Here is an 18730-nt window from a genome sequence, read left to right as displayed (position 1 = left end):
TTGGATATTCATGACAAGGTAGGCAGCTTCGGGATTAGGTTTTTAGAGAGTGTCGGGAAAGGATTAGAGCAGGGGTGGACAATTCTGGTCCATGAGAACCAATATCCAGTGTTCCGACACACCCGATTCAAACGACCAGCTCATCTGCAAGCTCTGCAGAAGCTGGATAATGATCCATATCATTTGAATCAGGTGTGTTGGACTAGGGAGACATATAATGCATCCAGGATACCAGTCCCCGGGAATGGCTGGATTATAGGATGATGTTAGATCACCTCCAATGTCTTGCCCTGCCACAAATTCACCCTTGTACTTTGCATTGCAATCATGTTAAACTTTCATGAAAACAACCTTTAGTGCATCCTGCACTAAGCAGTGCCCTGGTGCGCATTCATGTCCCTGCTGGACGTGGAGGTGAAAAGCTCAAACGTTCCAATGCTTAAAATGTACACAAAGCCGTAACTAAGCAGCCTTCAGGAAATGTGGCAATATAGCTGTTTGGCAATACTTAAAGCTCCGGGTTTTAAACCCTCGAGAGGCCTCACTCAAGCTGCATAAATATTTGAACATTTACTATTGATGGGGAACATCACATGGGGGGGAAAGAGCGAGCTTCTGTTCAAATATTAATGATGCTTTCCAAAACATAAACATTAAGACGGAATTCCAATGTAAGCCACCTGCTGCAAAGCACCGTGGCAAAGCTGCTGTTGATACAGAGATGTAACTGTCTCTCTCTTTAGAGAGCATGACTCATAAAAAAGCATCCTGTTAGAGGCGACAGAAAGCACTTTACGCCAACACGGATGTCTCATTTCACTGTATAAAGACTACATTTATCCAGTCTCAAGGCAAGGAATGGAAAAAACAATTGGTCTCTCTGCAAAAAAGCTGCAGGAAGCCACAGGAAAGTGAACCATGTTGACAAAGCAACAGGACAGGACCAGGAACTAATAGGACCATGAGCGAAATCGTGAATGCAAACTTCTTTTTTGTTTGTTTTACATTCTGAGGCTGGATTTGCGCTTAACAACGAGAACAAGTCTTTCTTTACGAGACAGATTAAACATACCCTGTCACTGAGTGACTATCTGAACAAACAGCTTAAATAAACAATTGCGGTAAAGCAAAGATATCATCGAGGCATGGAAGACGTAGAGAATCCGAAAAGTCCACACAGGAAGTTTCGGGGCCGAGATTCAAACCCTGCACCTCAGAACTGCTAGGCAGGCTTCAAAACACTAAAACCATGCTGCATAGGCTATGCTTAAGTTTAAATCTCAAAAACATACACGCAACCTTATTTAAAGACCCTTTATAGCCAGTTGGCGAAAATATGAACGTGAGTTTTTCTGTATGGCTAGAAAAGCTAGCTAGCTAAAGACAGAGACAGACAGCTAGCTAAACAGAGAGACAGACAAACAGACAGATAGCTAGGTAGTTAGCAAGACAGACAGACAGACAGACAGACAGACAGACAGATTATTGACCCATCAGGAAAAACAAAACCTCTAAATCTAAAAATATCACCAAACTCAAACAACGTTCCAGTCACTTCGCTGGCAGAACCAAAACATTTGGTGAATGGCTCCCCTCCCTAATCTACCTTGTTTTTTAATGTTTCTCTGAGGACACAGCCACTGCCACCCACTCCTGCGGCATGACTTTCTCAACACCCCCGCCCAATCCGTTTTTTTGTTTTCTTTTTTGTCCTATCATAAAGACATGCCCGCTTCTCAGCAACATTCAATCAAGCATGAACTGCAAATTTGATTTAGGACTGCAATTTCATTAGCCGCATATTTTTCAACAAAACATCACCCGTCCCGGGCGCTCACACTTCATCAACATTGTCGCCACTCCTATTTTATCTGCCCTCTCCTTTTTTGGACTCAACCAACCTTGAAAAACAAACAGACGATGTACACAAGTGCTCATTTGGTTTGAAGGCAAAAGGAGGCTGGGAAGTCAATGAAGCCAGAGGCTGCAAATCTCTGGCAAAGCACAAACGAGAAGTAAAAAAAAAAAAGAATTTGCCTCAGGTCGCGACTGATTATTTCCTAAATTATACTGCCTGCTATTTTCCAGAGTGATTTGCTCCACATTACTAGCTCCCCATCAAAAAAACAACTAAAGTCTCTCCATAATTTATACATCCTACTCACAAAAGCTTTCACAACTGAATGGTTTTCAACTTGAAAAGCATATGCCGTATATAATCTGGCGCATCCAAACTGCAGAAAAGATGAACTTTGAAGATGTTATTTTCAGTAAATTACGGTTCTTACAAGATTTCTACCACCTGCTTGAATTCAATTGTTCTAAGCGTCACAACGTGACCCAGATTGACATCATGTCTCGAGACTCCTGCAAGAATTGGCCACAGCTACATGTCTGATCTGTTCTGCTTAAACAGCAGAAAATCCCATTTCACGGTATGAGGGTAGACAATTTTAAAAAGATTGATATGCTGTATGTGTTGCATGCTTTATTGCTGGTAAGAAAATCAGATACCTTTTTTTGGCACTCCAATAAAAAAATTACTTGAGCAAAATGTAACGACATCACAGTACAATTTCTTAGACGTCATTGAAAATGCCATTATTGAGCCCACATTTACATATCTTTAAACAATTAATGGTGTGTTGAGAAATAAATTCATGTAGTCCACTTAAAAAAATACCTGGATCGAGATGATATTATTTCTTTTATATATACATATATATATATATATATATTAAAGTGGATGTATAATCTACCTAAATAATTGCCTGATGATTATTTTTACATAGTCTGTATATTTTCCCATTGAGGGCACGGCTATTCACTATTCAAGGGTGTGGCCAATATTTCACACCTTTTACCGTTTGCTGCAAGATGCCTTGCTATTAAAATGATAACTTTGTGTGACTATTTTTGTTGGATAATAGCTGCAAACAGATTGTGTTCAACATCTGACGCTTCACCGTAATCTTACTGGTATTTCACTGCTGGTATTTGTGAAGGAAGAAGCTCGCAACAGATGATGGGGGAAGAGAAGAAAAACAGCGCTTTGGTTTTGAACAGCGGTGCATGCAGAAAAAAAAAAAGTTTGCATCACACTGCAGAAGCAGAAATAGATTCCAAGCGTAATTTAGGACAACACAGACATTTCTTTCGTGTGATGTGTTTCTGTGGTGGGAAATGTCAGTACAAACACGGTACAGTGGTGCTTTGAGATACAAGCCATTCCATAACTAAAAAAAACAAAAAACATTTTTTGTAATGTGCTTCTAATGAGAAAAATAGCACTCTATATTACATAGATAATAAATATTCTCACAGACAGATGAATGAATATTCTGTTCAATGAGTCGTCACAACTGTGCTCTCAACTTATCGCCTTGAAGCCACTTTTTTTTAAAAAGACAAACTATTGCTTTTTGTGATGTGAGTTGAGTCATCTGCTTTTATACAACGCTCATACCTTAAATTTGGGTTTGCAAGACAAAGGGTTAGAAATCAGAATCTTATCTTGAAAAACTCAGGTCAGGTCTCAATCGTATCTCAAGGCATCACTGTACCGTGTTCATCTACTTGATGACGTAGCGCAAACAAAAAAAGCCAAGTCGAGTCTACTTGTAGTTAACTGGGGTTGCGATACAGCAGTAATAGCGATCGTAAACGCCTCCCTCTTTCCCGTTTGATTGCTGGTGGTGCGCCATAACTGACAGCGCGCCAGTGGGGATGCGCCATGCTGTTACGCGTTAGCTCACCTTCCCCCCGACTGACTGAGGGTTTACGTCCGTATAACGCGTGCGGAGCATTTGTTCCCATTTCCATCCTCCCAACAGGACAAAGTGAGACGCCAACTGGTATAAATAAGTAAATAAATAACTAAATAAATAAATCAACCATTCACCCTGGGAGACTGAAAATTACAGAGGAATGGAGACGGAAAGGGTCTCTGGTGGGGGTTTTTTTTCTTCTTTTTTCTTTGCACGGTGGTATTGTTGGAATGAATGGCTGTTTCTCAGCAGGCAACATTTTGCTCTTATTTTGATGATACTTTGATTCGTTGTTCCGGACCTTTATGTTAGGAATAGCAAAAAAAACAAAAAAAAAACATTCATTTTCTGCACAGTACAAATATGTCATGCGCTGGCCAGCTTCTCCGGTCTTTTCCATGGTTACCTTTTGTCCAATGTCCTTTCAGCTATGTGTTAATTATGACAGCACCTGCTTGTAAAGTAAAAATGTGCATGTAACTGGTGTGTCTTTTCATGAAAAGCATTGCTCATTGTCGTAGTGAGCAGCTGCATCCTTTGCTGCAGTTCCTTTCATTTGCCAAGGGAAAAAACTCAAAACATATTTATTGAGTGAATGCTTTTAATTTTTTTTGTCATTGTGGGCCACGTGCAAGCGATCGTTGCCCTTGTGGGGCCGGTTATGATGGTGAAAGCATCACCAAGGAAGTAATGGTATGTCACAAATCATGTTTCTGTTTGTATGGTTCAAAGTTCACGGCTCAGGAAGCTGTGTTTGCACCCCCCCGTTATTGTTATGATTATTATTATTATGAACATATTGGTGGCCATGACATCTGCTCGCTAGGAATTGATTTGCGCAACTTGTTTATGGACTCGGTGCGGGACTAGGGCACAGGGCAGATAGACTTACTGTATATCATCATACATAATCATACATCCATCCATCCATCCATTTTCCGAACCGCTTAATCCTCACTAGGGTCGCGGGGGGTGCTGGAGCCTATCCCAGCTGTCTTCGGGCAGTAGGCGGGGGACACCCTGAATCGGTTGCCAGCCAATCGCAGGGCACACATAGACAAACAACCATCCACGCTCACATTCACACCTAGGGACAATTTAGAGCGTTCAATCAGCCTGCCATGCATGTTTTTGGAATGTGGGAGGAAACCGGAGTACCCGGAGAAAACCCACGCAGGCCCGGGGAGAACATGCAAACTCCACACAGGGAGGCCGGAGCTGGAATTGAACCCGGTACCTCTGCACTGTGAAGTCGACGTGCTAACCACTGGACTACCGGACCGCCCCATAATCATACATTTAATTATTTTTTTTGAGGGGGGTAGGGCACTTGAAGTCCTAAGGTTTGAATTGGACTTGAGAGGCTCCACGGTGCCGTATCTCGCCGAGGTCTTACCTATAGGAGACAGTTCGGCCACGCTGCCGATGTACGGCCCCTCCAAGAACTTGGGCTCGCTGTCGTTGATGTCTTGGACCTTAATGACAAACTCCGACTCTGGTTCCAGCGGGTCGTTACTGAGCCTATCGCGGGCCTGCGCCCGCAGCGTGTAGAAGGCCTTCTCCTCGCGGTCCAGCCTCTCCGTGGCGTGGATGTCGCCCGTCAGCTCGTCGATGATGAAGATGGTGCCCGCCCCTTCTCCGGAGATGGTGTACTTGATGTTACCCTCGCCTTCGTCGGAGTCGGTGTGAATCTGGAAGCCAATGAAGGAATACGATTGAGAAGTGTTCAAAGAGCTTCTGCACCTGCACATTCTCAGTTCGCAATTCAAAAATTAATTGTCTTGCTTTTTTTTTTTTCCCCTGTGGAGGAGCCCCTCTTTAGCTGTTGTCTAAAAGCCTATTCACATGTTTTATGGTCGTTCTAGAATGCCCTCGAGCGCCACAAGGATCCACCAAATCCCTGACTAATTTCGGTTGAAGTACCACAAACGAAACAAAGAGCAGTAACAGTAATGGAGTTGTTCAAAGTGCCAAATCTGGAGCAAACAAACAGAAAAAAATGTCACCCAAGTCGTACTAATGAAAAACCTTGAACCGTATCAAGATCAAGCTTGATCTCTATTTCAATTCAAAGGCTCAAAGTGAGAGCAAGTTTCTCCGGCCCAATTCTTGTCATCTTGGCCTCGTTATCGCAATCAAACTCTAATGTCATCCACCGGCTCGGTTCACCTGTCATCATTTAGAATGTGACAAAAGACTGCGCTCCTGGTGGTAATTCACACCTTTTCTGCAAAGGACAGCTCTCCCAAACGAGATGTTCAAAGTCATTCCGGCAATTGTTAAAGGTAGACGAAACGAAAGAGTCCTTATAAATCAGACCAATAGTTTCCCCCTAATGTGATTGGATGTTCAGACGCTCTCCAGGCAGCAACAGCCGGACGCTGTGCGGTTCCTAAATTTAACTTAATAAGAACCTCTCGCACTTGCTATGCAATTTTGTAACGTGAACCGCATGAAGGTAATATTGTGAATGAGAGGCCGCCGTTTGACCCGCGAGATGAAGATAGCGGGATGGAAAGTAACAGTGGGTAAAGATGTGAAGCGTCTGGATCTCGCAGCATTCCCAAAGGAAATCACATGGAGGGGAACGTGCGTGAAATGGCGTCACCTCGCTTTAATTCAATTGCACAAAGGCCGGCACCGTGCACGCGTGCAACTTTCTCCCACCTACATACAAGTACTGCCAAACCACATACACACACACACACACACACGCAAACTTACAAATGTAGCAAAATGTTACTCTCCAATATGAAGGTCAAAGCCAAGAAATAGTTTCGTGGACATAAAATGAAGTTGCGCTGACAGGTCTTCATCCAGCTTCTTTCTTTCTTTTTTTTTTTTTTTTGACACCCACCAAAAAAGTAGAAAAACAACTCAATCACCCATCTTTCTGCAATATGAAGGCCAACCAACAATAAGAGGGTGAAAAAGTGTCCGAACCCACAAAAAGAAATCCACCATTTGCCCATCAAACTGTTGCAGGTGGTTTCTTCTTCCTCGCCAAACAAGAGCTTTTCTTCCAAGTGTGTTCCACTTTTACAAAGGCATCAAAATGCCCACGGACAGCCTTGTGCCCACGCAGCTGCAAAAAACAAAACAAAAAAAGATGCAGGGCAGCTGTGCAATGCTGCAAATTATTCGTAATTATTTTTCACTTTTGAAATGACTCGATAATTTAAAACTACTTGAGCCTGAAATACATATCAGACATTAATTGGATTTCTGGCCATTTGAATCCTTTTTATGGACAGCGTGTTTACAAGACACAACCTTTTTTTTTTTTTTTTTGAAAAATAACATCAAGAAAACATATTTTCATGTAAGATATTTCAAGTAATTTCATTTTTTGCAGCTAACCTGACCCCCGGATTCCTGGGGACACCAAAATATCCATGAATCCAATCCACCCCTTTTGCAATGGGATTTCAATTTTGGAAACTGGGTTTTAATTTTGCTTTCTTTCCTTTTAATTTTTCCACCAGACGGCGCTAGCTTTTTTGTTTCACAGCGAGCATTTTAAACCTTTTACCATTTGCTGCAAGAGTGCATATATATATAAGGCATATGATATCTAAGTGTACTTGCAGAGATGGACTGTTCCTTCCCAGAGACGGAACAGTCCGTCCATCTGGGAAAAGCATATTTTTTTCATATTTTCAGTTTCGTGTTTCTTTTGGAATAATATTACACACTATCTGATCGGTCCTGATTTGCATGTTTAAAATCCTCATCGGCAAAAAAAAAAAAAAAAAAAAAAAAAAAAACTGTGATGGGCTGACAGCAGTTCAGGATGTCCCGCGACCCTTTTGAGGATAAATCTGATCAGAAAATGGATGGAGGGATTGATGGAAAATAATTTGGAATTACTCGGCTCAATAAATAATTATCCTTTTCGGCACATGAACTAATTTATGCCTTGAGATTCGGCCCCCAATGTGAATGACTATGACACCCCTGCAAGTTGAAACCCGTAATGAAACAAACCGTATGCATTTGCGAGTGTGACTTTAACAAGTTTTTGTGATTCGTCTCGGTTTTCAGTTCAACTTCATGCGCGGAATATAAAAGGGAGACGCCCATGGCTTTCCTGTGGGGCACTGCAGGGAAGCTGCTAATTCCCTGTCAGTTTCCTCTTTGGCAACCAGCCACGCAGGCAGCCTGCTCAATTATGCTCCCCCCCCCCCCCCCCCAGAAAAAAAAACACGCAAAAATTGCTCAACACAGAACGCAAAACAAATATTTTAAAAGCATATGTGCGATGCCCAGATTTGATGTTGCGTGTTTCTGCATTTGTTGCTGTGGATGCTTGGATGTGGATGCTTGTTGCACTCCAATGGCAACACAAAAAGATATTCGATGGAGGATGGCCAGGATTTAGGGTTGTTTTTAATCCTCAATTCCCGGAGTAATCGATGAAATAATTGATTAAAAAGAACAGTTGTGACAGCCCTAATAAATATAGTAAAATAAAACCTATACTGAAACAACTTAAAATATATTGCACATAAAAATAATAATCATATGCAGATTTGCACCTCATCAGACACCCTCAAGATTGACCCAAAGACAGACTGCAAAAAGTCAATACCAACTCACAATGTTTGCCCCACATTTCCACAGGCACATTCTGGAAAGTTTCCCCAAAAGACGGAGAGCTGCACCACCTGCTTTACACGTGTTTCTATTCAAATTTGCATCCCCGTTGTTGCACCACTACTTACTTTGCCCACGCTTGAAGCTACTTCAGAATAATTGAAATTATATTTGCAGGAATTCCGAGCGAGCGGAGGCGGTCGGGGCTTGAGCTCTTCTGCCTACTTGGTTTACGGAGAGCGTCAAAGAGGCAACAAATTGGCTGTCTCATATTTAAGTCTGTGTCATGAGGAGGAGGAGGAGGAGGAGGCCCTGCCACATTTGGCTGCGGCTTGTCAGTCCCTCAGATCTCCGCCGCTTCAAAGTGTTAACAAAGTGACTATCAAACGCAGCAGAGGTGGAAGCCGCTGCATGGGAGCCAAGCGGCGAGGAGAGGTGACAATAAATAATAGCAAAGTGAGCGCAAGGGTTAAATAAATAAATAAATACATAGATCAAATTGGTTGGATGTGGGAAGGACGTAGACTTAAAATGTTTCGACGTTGAAGTGAAGAACATCCGAAGGTGCAAGTGACCCGAATATTTTCCACCCAATCAACTCGATGGCGTGGCACATTGCTAATTGAGCAGACTGGCGGCGTCTCTAACACGCTGCCGCATTTTTATTTTTTTTTTTTTGTATTTTATCTTTTAATATTCTGTGTCAACCGGACACATAACAGGAATTGTGATGTATTACAAATGACAGGCAAGAAAGGACCCGTTACACGTAGCTAAGGGCAAATCAGACACATTTTTGTTTGACCTAGCATGTTATATGCTAGCTAATGCTACCGCTAAGCCTCATGCGATGTATTTGTGATGAATAACTGAATTACTCAATACAAGCATCAATGGAACATGGGTTGACAATTAGTATATGCTAGATGCAGGGGGTTGATGCTTGACTTGTTATTGTGCCACGGTTATGTCGTTCTGAACAACAGTTCATAAATCAATCCAAACAGGATTTTTCAACATTTCAAGTGCTTTGCTGCTATCTTGTGGTATCAATAGGCAACTATAAAACCCATTTCAGAGGGTATCAATGTTTGCCATTGACTGCGGGGCTTGGCCCCTATCACCAAAAATGAGTGGGTCACTTTGATCCGTACCAGAAGAACAAAAAAAACAACAAAAAAAAAAAGAACATATTCCACTCCAGCAGCATTGTAAACTGTGTAAAATACACAAAATCCAACACGTGTCAAGGCGGTCAAACATTTCACACAAAGTCCACAGTTGATCTCTGTTGACGATACATTCTCATTTGGAGTAAATGCCACCACAGAAAGCCAGTATACTAAAAGAAAACGCATCGTAAATTAGCCATTGCGCGCTGAACTGAGGTCTCTGGTTGAGATAGACTAATATGCGATGATGAGACGTGACAATTCTATGGTGTGGGCGTTTTTTTTTTCTCCAATCTGCTCAGGAAACGGCCATGGTAGATGTCAAATGCATTGAACATTCACAATCGCCATTCATGTCTACTTTCTGAAGACTCATTTTTCTTCCTTTACAGCCCTTCAAGAGCAGCTGTATTTCACTCATTTCAATGCTCGTGTCCCCTGCTTGCACTAAAATAGCACATTTGGAAAAAAAAGCAATATAATGACTCTCGGATCGTTCACCCCCGAAAGGATTCATTATCTAAATGTACTGATCCAAGCTGCCAGTTTAATGTGACGTGAGTCGCCTTTTTATTGGTAAATCAGATTTCATTAGCGGAGTAGCCGGGGTGTCAGACAGAGCGAGCTTGGCAAGACTGCTGACTTGGCTGAAGTAATATTAATGGAGACAAAAAAAAAAAAACCCACATTAAAAACATCTCGCAACTATCCAGTCGAGAGGCAATCAGCTGAGGCCTAATCCTCCACAACACTCAAAATGTTGATTGGCGACATCCAGCTGACGACGTACGTTTTCATGAGAGGCGGTGGTATGAGTCAAATATAGGCCGTATGTGTTCATAGAGGAGACAGATGATGTGATCATTGGCTTGCATGTGTCAATCTTAGTGTCGCAAAAGTCCAAATAATTTTGTCCTGACACAGTTGTCATCATGCTTCAGTCCTTCGAACATATTTCTCCTCTGGCTTGTCATAAGGAGATCACATGCATTTGTCTACGGGTCTCAGGGAACAGCATTTCTATTTAATACATCGGACACACTGAACAGTACAGCAGATGGAAAGGCATGCAGTGTATCAACACAAATTACTGGGAGTAAACACATTTTTAAAGTGCTAATTGTTGCGTGGATTAAAAAATTGTTTTTGCAGAATTACATGTCCGTCCATCCATTATGAGATCCGCTTATCCTAACAGATTTTTAAAAATGTAATTAATTTGTATGCAAATTTGTCTGTTTTTGGACAAATGGAAAACTTCCATTTTTTTCTAATGTCTCGTTAGCCATCAATTCCCATTTCCGACCGACTTTGTTCCATTTTTTCAAAATCACCCTGCAAAATTTCCCATGGCAGCTTTTGTTTGTTTCCCGATGCAGGATGCAAAATTGTTTTGCCTTTGAAAGGCTAGCATTTCAAGTTCTAGTAAGCATTCGGCACAATTATTAAACTGGCTTGAGAAATTCATGCCGTGCATTTGTCAATTCTCGAACGGCTGTCGAAATTGACAGCTGTCTAAATTCAGCTTCACTACTACTGTATGAGGGAATCCGTGGAGCGGATGCATACCATCGCCTCTCATCCGTGGAGCCAAAACTTTGTAGGCAAACACAGTGCAGCTCAGGGGTGGCCAAACTTTTTTGGTTGAGGGCCGCATCCAGAAAAATGGAAACATGAGAGGGCCACTTAAAAATTCTTCAACTTTTTGAAACACGTGGGTCAAGAAGGCAATTCTACGTTTGCAGTGTCTTGTTCATTTCATCGGCTTTCTGTTAAAGGTGTGAAGAAAAATGATTTTTGGGGGTGGCCAACAGCCCTTGATCTCACAGAACAGATCCAACTCTGCACTTGACAGCAGCCGAATCCCATCTCCACATTCAGAACCAAAACATGAACAAACTGTCGGAAATTGACCATTTTTCACTTCCAGTACTTCATCAATCAGCCATAGAGCACAAAGTGGAAGGAAATAGAGGGTGGCTTTGGAGCAGCAGTGTCAAGGCATTGCAGTGTTAATTAAGATGAAGTAATATTTGTTGTTCTTTGGAGAAGATAAAGAATATATGCCTGTGAGTATGGCTGTATTATCTGTCCAAATGTGTAGCTCCAGCATTTGCATTCAAATATTTGATGCTAAAACGAGGTAGGGTGCCAAATGATGTATTTGGGGCGGGGGCGGGAGGGGGGGGGGTACCATAAGACCCCTAGTGTTTAGCTTATCACATTTATCACACAAAAGCGCCTCAAAATGTGTGTGACAAAACAAAACGTCTTACCTTTCCAACATAGAGGGGGTCCGTGCCGGTGTACTCCTCCACCACAAAGAACTGATTCCACACCCATCCTCGCTTCACTCGCTCCACGGATGAGGCTCCTTGCTCGCCCCTGCTGGAAGCGCTAGTCCTTGCGGCATCACACCAGCAGCTCAAAAAACCCGATGCTGCCAACAACGTCCAGGCCCGTACAGGCCAGAGATGAGCCATGTCGAATGATAGGAAACACAAGAAAACTAAAAGAAAAGTCCAGCAGGGGTCCACATGTAATTTAAAAAACAACAACAACAAAAGAGAGGGAGAACGCCCACGTTGCAACGAGGTGAATATCAATCCATTGGATCAAAGATGGTCAGTTAAATGCTGGATGATGGTTAACAGGCCATTTTAGATTCCTGCCAAGACGTATACTCTCATCCAATCATGTGAAATGCCTTTAAAATGTCCACCTTCTGCCTTCCATGCGCTTTCAATGCATGCTGTCCAAAAAGTACACTTCCTGTCAAATAAAGCGCTCGGTAATCAAACGTCTCTCGTCTGGTCCATCTGCGACTCCAAGAAAGGACAAACCTGTGAGACAGAAAACACAACGGATTAGCGTGCTTCTCCAGTTACTGTCAGACTGGTATTGCCAACTATGTTGACGTCAGGGGAGGAGCTTCATTCGGTCAGGCCATCGTTTTGTCTAATTACAAGAAAAAAATACTAATAATTATTTGCTGGCATTTTGTGGCATCTAGAGGCAATTGGAAACGTTTTCTGGGTGCACGTCAATTACTTGCAGAGTTTTACTATTCGCGTCATAGGATACTGTTGAAACAGTGTCGCGTAACAATGGAGCCCAAGGACAACAAAATGCCTGATACAAATCAAAATGGGTGACCTTCTGTTCAATTTCAGACATTTGGCTGTATCAAATTTTAGGGCTCCTCACCTGAATCCAATAAAATCAGACACACTTAGTCTCCGGTGTCATTTGCCGCTCGGAACAACGAGCTTAGAGCCAGAGGTCACTATTCCACTCTTTGTGCGTCGCCTTTTTGTCGGACCGACAGAGCGAGCCTCCGACCTCCGACAGCTGATTATTTGCTTGAGGAAGCACTAATTGGATGCAAGTATTAATCAATTAATTCAATCCAATGAGGCAACAAGCGCCTAATACCTCAGACAAACACTGGAGCGCTCCAGGATGAGGATTGGTGGGGGTTGGGGGGGGGGGGTGTTCTTTGTGGTTCAGCAGACCCAAGGCGGTAAGCAACGGAAATAGGCAGGAAGAAAGCAAACATGAAAGTCTCAAAGCGGAAATGAGGGGTTGCCGTGTTACGTGAGGCCTGGGTGTGATTAATGGCTTTCAAAAGAAATATATATTTTTTTTAATCTCAAACTAAACTTGAAGTTTTCTTTGGTCTCACAATCCCAAGAGAAGATGACGGCAAGAAGAAACTGCGATGGGGCGGCAGACGGCTTAACCTATTGTACAGTATTTGTGTCCTGTCGAGGGGACGTCTATAATCACACTCTCTTCTTGCCTGCGCCCTGCAGCTTCCGGAATTAATTCCTTCTCAGGCTGTTGGTGGAGGCAATGTCCGTGTTATTGGAAAGCAACTGTGCGGCAGTGTCAAATCCCCTGAAGCAAACAACCACGGGAGCAAGTCAACCGGCCGCGCTTCTCTTTGCTCACCTGCTCCAGACGATGTGTCCAAAACGTTCATTCACTTCGGTAGGATTTGCACGGTCCGGCCATTATGCGGAAAGCAAATGAATACACAACATGCATTCTTGGGTGTCAGGATGGCTCCCTTCTCCCTGCTCGCTTTGATATTGGACTTCAACGGCTTGATTTACGTATCCTGGAAAGTGGAAGGATGTACGAGAAGTTGGATTTTTCCGTGGTTATCGGGTGCAATTGCAACATGCAGTTAGCTAGCTAGCATTTCCGTCCATCCGTCCATCCATCTTTCCATTTTCAACGCCTCTTATCTTGAAGAGGTTCGCAGGGATTGCTGGAGCCTATGCCAGCTGACTTCGGTCGCCAGTCAGTCACCGGAGACATATAGAGACCAACAACCATACACACCCACATTCACACCGTCACTGAGCGGGAACCGATCCCATGCCGCCCGCACACAAGTTAGGCGCGCGTACCACGACACCATCAGCGACAGCGAGCAACGCCCACACTGAAAATGCATTTTCCCTTTGAAGAGTCCACTGGTGTGGCCGTTTCAGAGCATTTCATTGTTGCCCTCGAGTGTGCGCACATTACGCGGGTACGGTAACCGTAGAATGGATTCGCGTTGACACCCAGAGTGTTGACAGGGGCTTCTGGCTGACGTGTTTGCTTTACCGCATGCCGGTGTCGTGCCATGAAAGAGCCCCACGACGACATGAAAGGATATATTTCAGCCGCTGGAGGCTTTGGGCAGAATTATTTACGCAGCTCCAACAGTAGTTACGTGTAGGCAAAATAAAGATGCGAAACAAAGTAGCTCCGTTGGCAAACATTGCTGTAGACGTACGCTAAGAAGCGACAGCATGCAGACAATGTGCATTCTCTCTCCTGTTTCCAGTGTCCTGCCCAGCTGGATCTTGGCTGTGACAGCAGCGGAGGCGGGAGAATGTGACCCGTGTTGCTCCCTTACCACGGCATTGCCGAGAGCCACGCCACACTGCAGAGATGGCAGACTATCATGGTCCCCCCCCCCCCACCCCCTCCTCATCATCATCATCATCCTCCTCCACCGAGGCGGAACAGCATTCCTCCGTAGTGTCGGGGCCAACCCCCATTGATATGTTAACGAGGAACGTCCAATATGCATGACTCCTTTCACTCCGCCGCTCCGCTTAAATTGATCCCAAATACTTCGTTTCAAGTTTCCAATTAGAAATGATCCAGTCGTCAAGTGGAAACTTCAAAGCCATACAACACGCGCCGTCGTGTTGATCCCGTGCTGCCTCCGAGGCAAACGGCGTCAGGAGGACGAAATGAATTCATTCTGCCGATCTGCTGCTTTTTTTTTTTTAACAGTAGATGACTTAACAGGGGCGGCAGGCAGTTTCAATGTGTTTAATTAGAGAGCATTTGTATCAAAGATGTTCTCGCCGGCACTAGCGCCCCATAAGTTAGTTGATTTGCAAAGCGAAACATTTGTTGAACCACTGAACGCTCGCTATCTGAAAACAAAACTCACCCAATGGCTCTCTCTCTCTTCTTCTGTTCTGCTTCCCCAATTAGGGAATATCATTTGGTGTGTCCACATTTACTCATAATTAGGCCTGGAAATAGGAAACGCTAATGAGGAAGCGAGAGACGTATGCTAACATGTTCTGGTTTTCGTTCAAATTTGGCTACCGCCATGCCAGTTTGTCGCCAGCCCACACCGGCTAATTAGCAGCGTGTCAATTAGCACCCTTTTCCTTTGTCACCGCGGACAGCAAATTGTAGGCTTGATGATGCAAACATGCCCGCCATACTTGTCGACCTCGCTTTTCCACTATCACTTACTCCGATCCGAGGCATATTGGCATGCGTCGCGCAGCCATTCGTGACCTATTAGGAGCGTTGGGTTGATTGGAGAGCATGCGCGGAAAGTCTCATCAGCAGGCATAACCAGAGCGGGCCCTTTGACAGCTGGCAGAAGTCACACGACAGCCAGGCAAGACTGATGACTGCAGGCTGAGAGGCAGGAGACCAATGGTCACCCCCCCCCCCCCCTGACCCCCCGGCTTCCCTGTACCCACTTCGAGCCCGTAACGATTGCAATTTGCGGTCAGCCATGCCTTTTTTTAATGGCCTGCAACGTATACTTCAATAAAAAATTGGCATGGTCGGTGTGATAAGCACAATTTCTACAGCGGTTGAGGAAAGCAATGTTCCCTCTAAGCTGCGTGCATGACCACTTATGCACTGTTCTGACTCTCTCGATACACACAATGACGCTCGTACACACCGCATTACATTTCTATACTCATTCCTTCATTTCCACATTAGTTTAAACCTACAAACAGGACACCACACCATTCCCACTTTCCTTTTGGAAAGCATACACTGTATTGACAGCGATACACTAACCACTGACGCAGACGACACGCGGCCTGCTCCATTCCAACATGTTGTGTAGTTTACAAGCCCCTTAAATGAGGCTCTTTCGTACCTTTCAGGGGTCAAGAGACTCGAAATTTTTGTATTTTAATAAATGACATGTTTTCCATTATTTATGAGTGGGCAATGTGGGACCATCTCGTTCCAGATTTTATTGAGACTTAAAATCACCTGTATGCCGAAATTTTATTTGTGTCAAATTGTATTTGTGTCAAAATGTTCTTTTCAGTAATTTGTTCTGTTTTGATGTATGGGTGGTTTGAATTCTTTTGGTTACGTATCGACATCATGTAACTTTTTTTTTTTTTTTTTTTTATCTCACCGTTGCTCACCGTGGCCCAAGGGATGTTCAGAGAGTTTGTGTGAATGCTCACACGCATAGGGAATTTGATGGAGCATTGGTGGCAAGGCAGGAAAAGTGAAGGAAAGGGAATTGGTTCTTGTTTGGCACGTTTTCACTTCCATGTTTTCGATCAATCACATTTCATTCGCTAAGCCGCAGAATCACGATTGTTTCTGTGTCAAAGTCAGCTTTGTTCAGGTTGCGCTTGTATTCGCTCCGAATGTGGAGATCTGCTGCTTAGAAGAGAGATGGATATATTCTGCAATTTGTCTTCATCACCGCCATCTAGTGGAGGAGCAATTATTTGTTCCGGCTTGTCACTATATGTTATTGACATGGAAAAATGAACAAAAACAAATTTATAGGCGGAAAAAAAAGTTTTGTAAAGCATTAAAGCAACAGAGACTTTGCACTGACAGACTGACTGACTGACACACAAACACACACACACAAGCACAGACACATTCAAGCAGGCAAGTACCACTCTTTTAATATTCCAAACATTTCCTTGGCCCTGTGCCTTTGTCTCGCTCTGCGCCTCTCACCCACTTCTAAAAACATATTCTTTGCAGCCTTAGCGCTCTCGCCTTTTTCTCTGCGTTGCATTGTCTTTCTTTTCTCTCTTCTTTTTCTTCTTCTGTCACCTTGCCTCGCCACCTTTTCATATCGTACGGTATTTTCCACCAACCAGCATGACAGTGTGGCTGAGTTCAAAGAAGATTAAGTTCAGGACCCTTTCAATTTCGTATTCAAGTAATTTTAATCAATTTCTTTTCATCTGGTGATGTGGTGGGGTTATTTTTTCAGTTCTCACTTGACTAACATCGAGGTCACAACATTTTGTCAAAATAAACCAAAGTGCAAGAATTATATAATACATTTTAAAAAATCAAGCTTCGATGAAATTAACTTGCTTTGAGAGTGGCAGTCCTGTCCCGAGCCACTGAGCCACTGAGGCACTGCTCAGCTGCGCCCCTCTCTGCTGCAGGGCCAATGTCGAGAAGGGCTTTCATTTTCAGTGCTTGCAACGAGGTAAGCGGCTACTACTTGCGAAACCATGGATGTTATTTTCACTCGTGGGTGCAGTACTTCGAGCAGGCAAATTGCAGTGGCCTATTTATTCCATTTGTGTGGCACTTGCCATGGACATATCGCCAAACACAAAACTGAGATCCCAATTAGGCAAAATTCAAAATGGCTCACAGACACTTTTAGTGAGTGATGTTGAAATGAAGCTTCATGAGGCACTATATTTTTTACTCCTCTCAATAGTTCTCTCGGAGTAAAATTGAAGGCGAGTGCAATGGAAGGTTATTGATGTCCACTGCATCTTTAAACCAAGAGTGTCATCGAGCAGAGTCAAAAATGATCACGAGTGCTTCATGAAGCTTCATTTGTCACCATTAAGATAAGATAAGAAAACCTTTATTAGTCTCGCAATGGAGAAATTCCCAATTCACAGCAGCAAAGTTATGAAAGGAAGAAGTTGAACAACAAAATATAGGAGCTGCTGGAAAGGCAGCCACTCTCGCGGCGCCATTTTGAAGTCAAAATAACAAAAATAACACAACACAACACACACAGACAGTCGTGCAATCTTCACCAATTTTCTGCATACACTTTGTTCTCTGAAGCGGTTATAGATGAAAGAGAGGATCAAAGTGTCAGTCACTATTTGCATGAGACGGTTGTAGGCCGTGAATAAAAATCTAATGATCCTATTCTGCTGTAGGCCAAACTGAACCCTAAACACATCCAAATTTGGAAAAGGCTCTCTTAACCTTCACCACTAACCCAGACTGAATTTAGCTCCTTTCAGACATTATCAAGGTCTTAAAACAGTCGATATGTATCATTTCGGGCAGACTTCTTTGGCGCCAAGTACCTCTTTCCTATTGCCCAAGGAATTGGCAGCATCATCGGGCATTACAGAACAAACACAGAAACTGTGAAAAGTGGATTTGTGAACAACGTACCGCAGGTAGGGGTTCACTCTGCAGAATTTTCAGCACAGCATATCCACCAAAAATTTTTTTTTGTTAACTTCTTGTGTGGTTTCCGAATAAAGAGTGTGGAGGGCGCTTCGTCTCAGTACACACTGGTTGCAAAGCTGTGTGCAGCGTAAACCTCCCTTTCCCTGTGTACATATTTACCCCGGCGACTTTGAAATTTAGGATCAGGCTCTGTCACGAGGCGTTGATCCGGCACATTCACACGCAGTGCTAAATGGGAAGGTGAACTAAAACCGCCTCCAAAGTGCTCTTGAACTGTTTATTCCTCAGAATATATTAAAAGGATTAGCCCGTGTACGTAACGTGATTACGAACAAAGCGTTGGGAAGGCGAACAGGCAGAAAGTCAACACACACGCAGATAGACACTCGTTCCCAGGCGAGCGAAAAGGTGAGGGATAAACTCAAATTATCAGGCGGATTAAGAGATTACTTCAAAATTGTTTGGGGTGTCTTTTTTTTTAAG

The 18730-nt window shown here is 43.4% G+C and overlaps 1 protein-coding gene across 2 annotated transcripts in view; it reads right to left on the bottom strand.

The window, feature by feature from the left end:
• The window catches only part of cdh22 (cadherin 22), a 168774-nt gene that overhangs the window by 43219 nt on the left and 106825 nt on the right, over positions 1-18730 (bottom strand). For both annotated transcript variants that reach the window (XM_086118059.1, XM_086118058.1), the window contains 2 exons: positions 11812-12378; positions 5164-5458 (listed from right to left, as the gene is read on the bottom strand). In XM_086118059.1, the coding sequence (XP_085974185.1) occupies positions 5164-5458; positions 11812-12018 (502 nt within the window). In that variant the 5' untranslated portion in view covers positions 12019-12378. The remainder of the gene's footprint in view (positions 1-5163; positions 5459-11811; positions 12379-18730) is intronic.

This window comes from Hippocampus guttulatus, chromosome 8 (assembly GCF_054856545.1).
Source record: "Hippocampus guttulatus isolate MCC_2025c chromosome 8, RoL_Hgut_1.0, whole genome shotgun sequence".
NCBI classification, from domain to species: domain Eukaryota; kingdom Metazoa; phylum Chordata; class Actinopteri; order Syngnathiformes; family Syngnathidae; genus Hippocampus; species Hippocampus guttulatus.
This window is presented reverse-complemented; position numbering and strand designations above follow the sequence as displayed.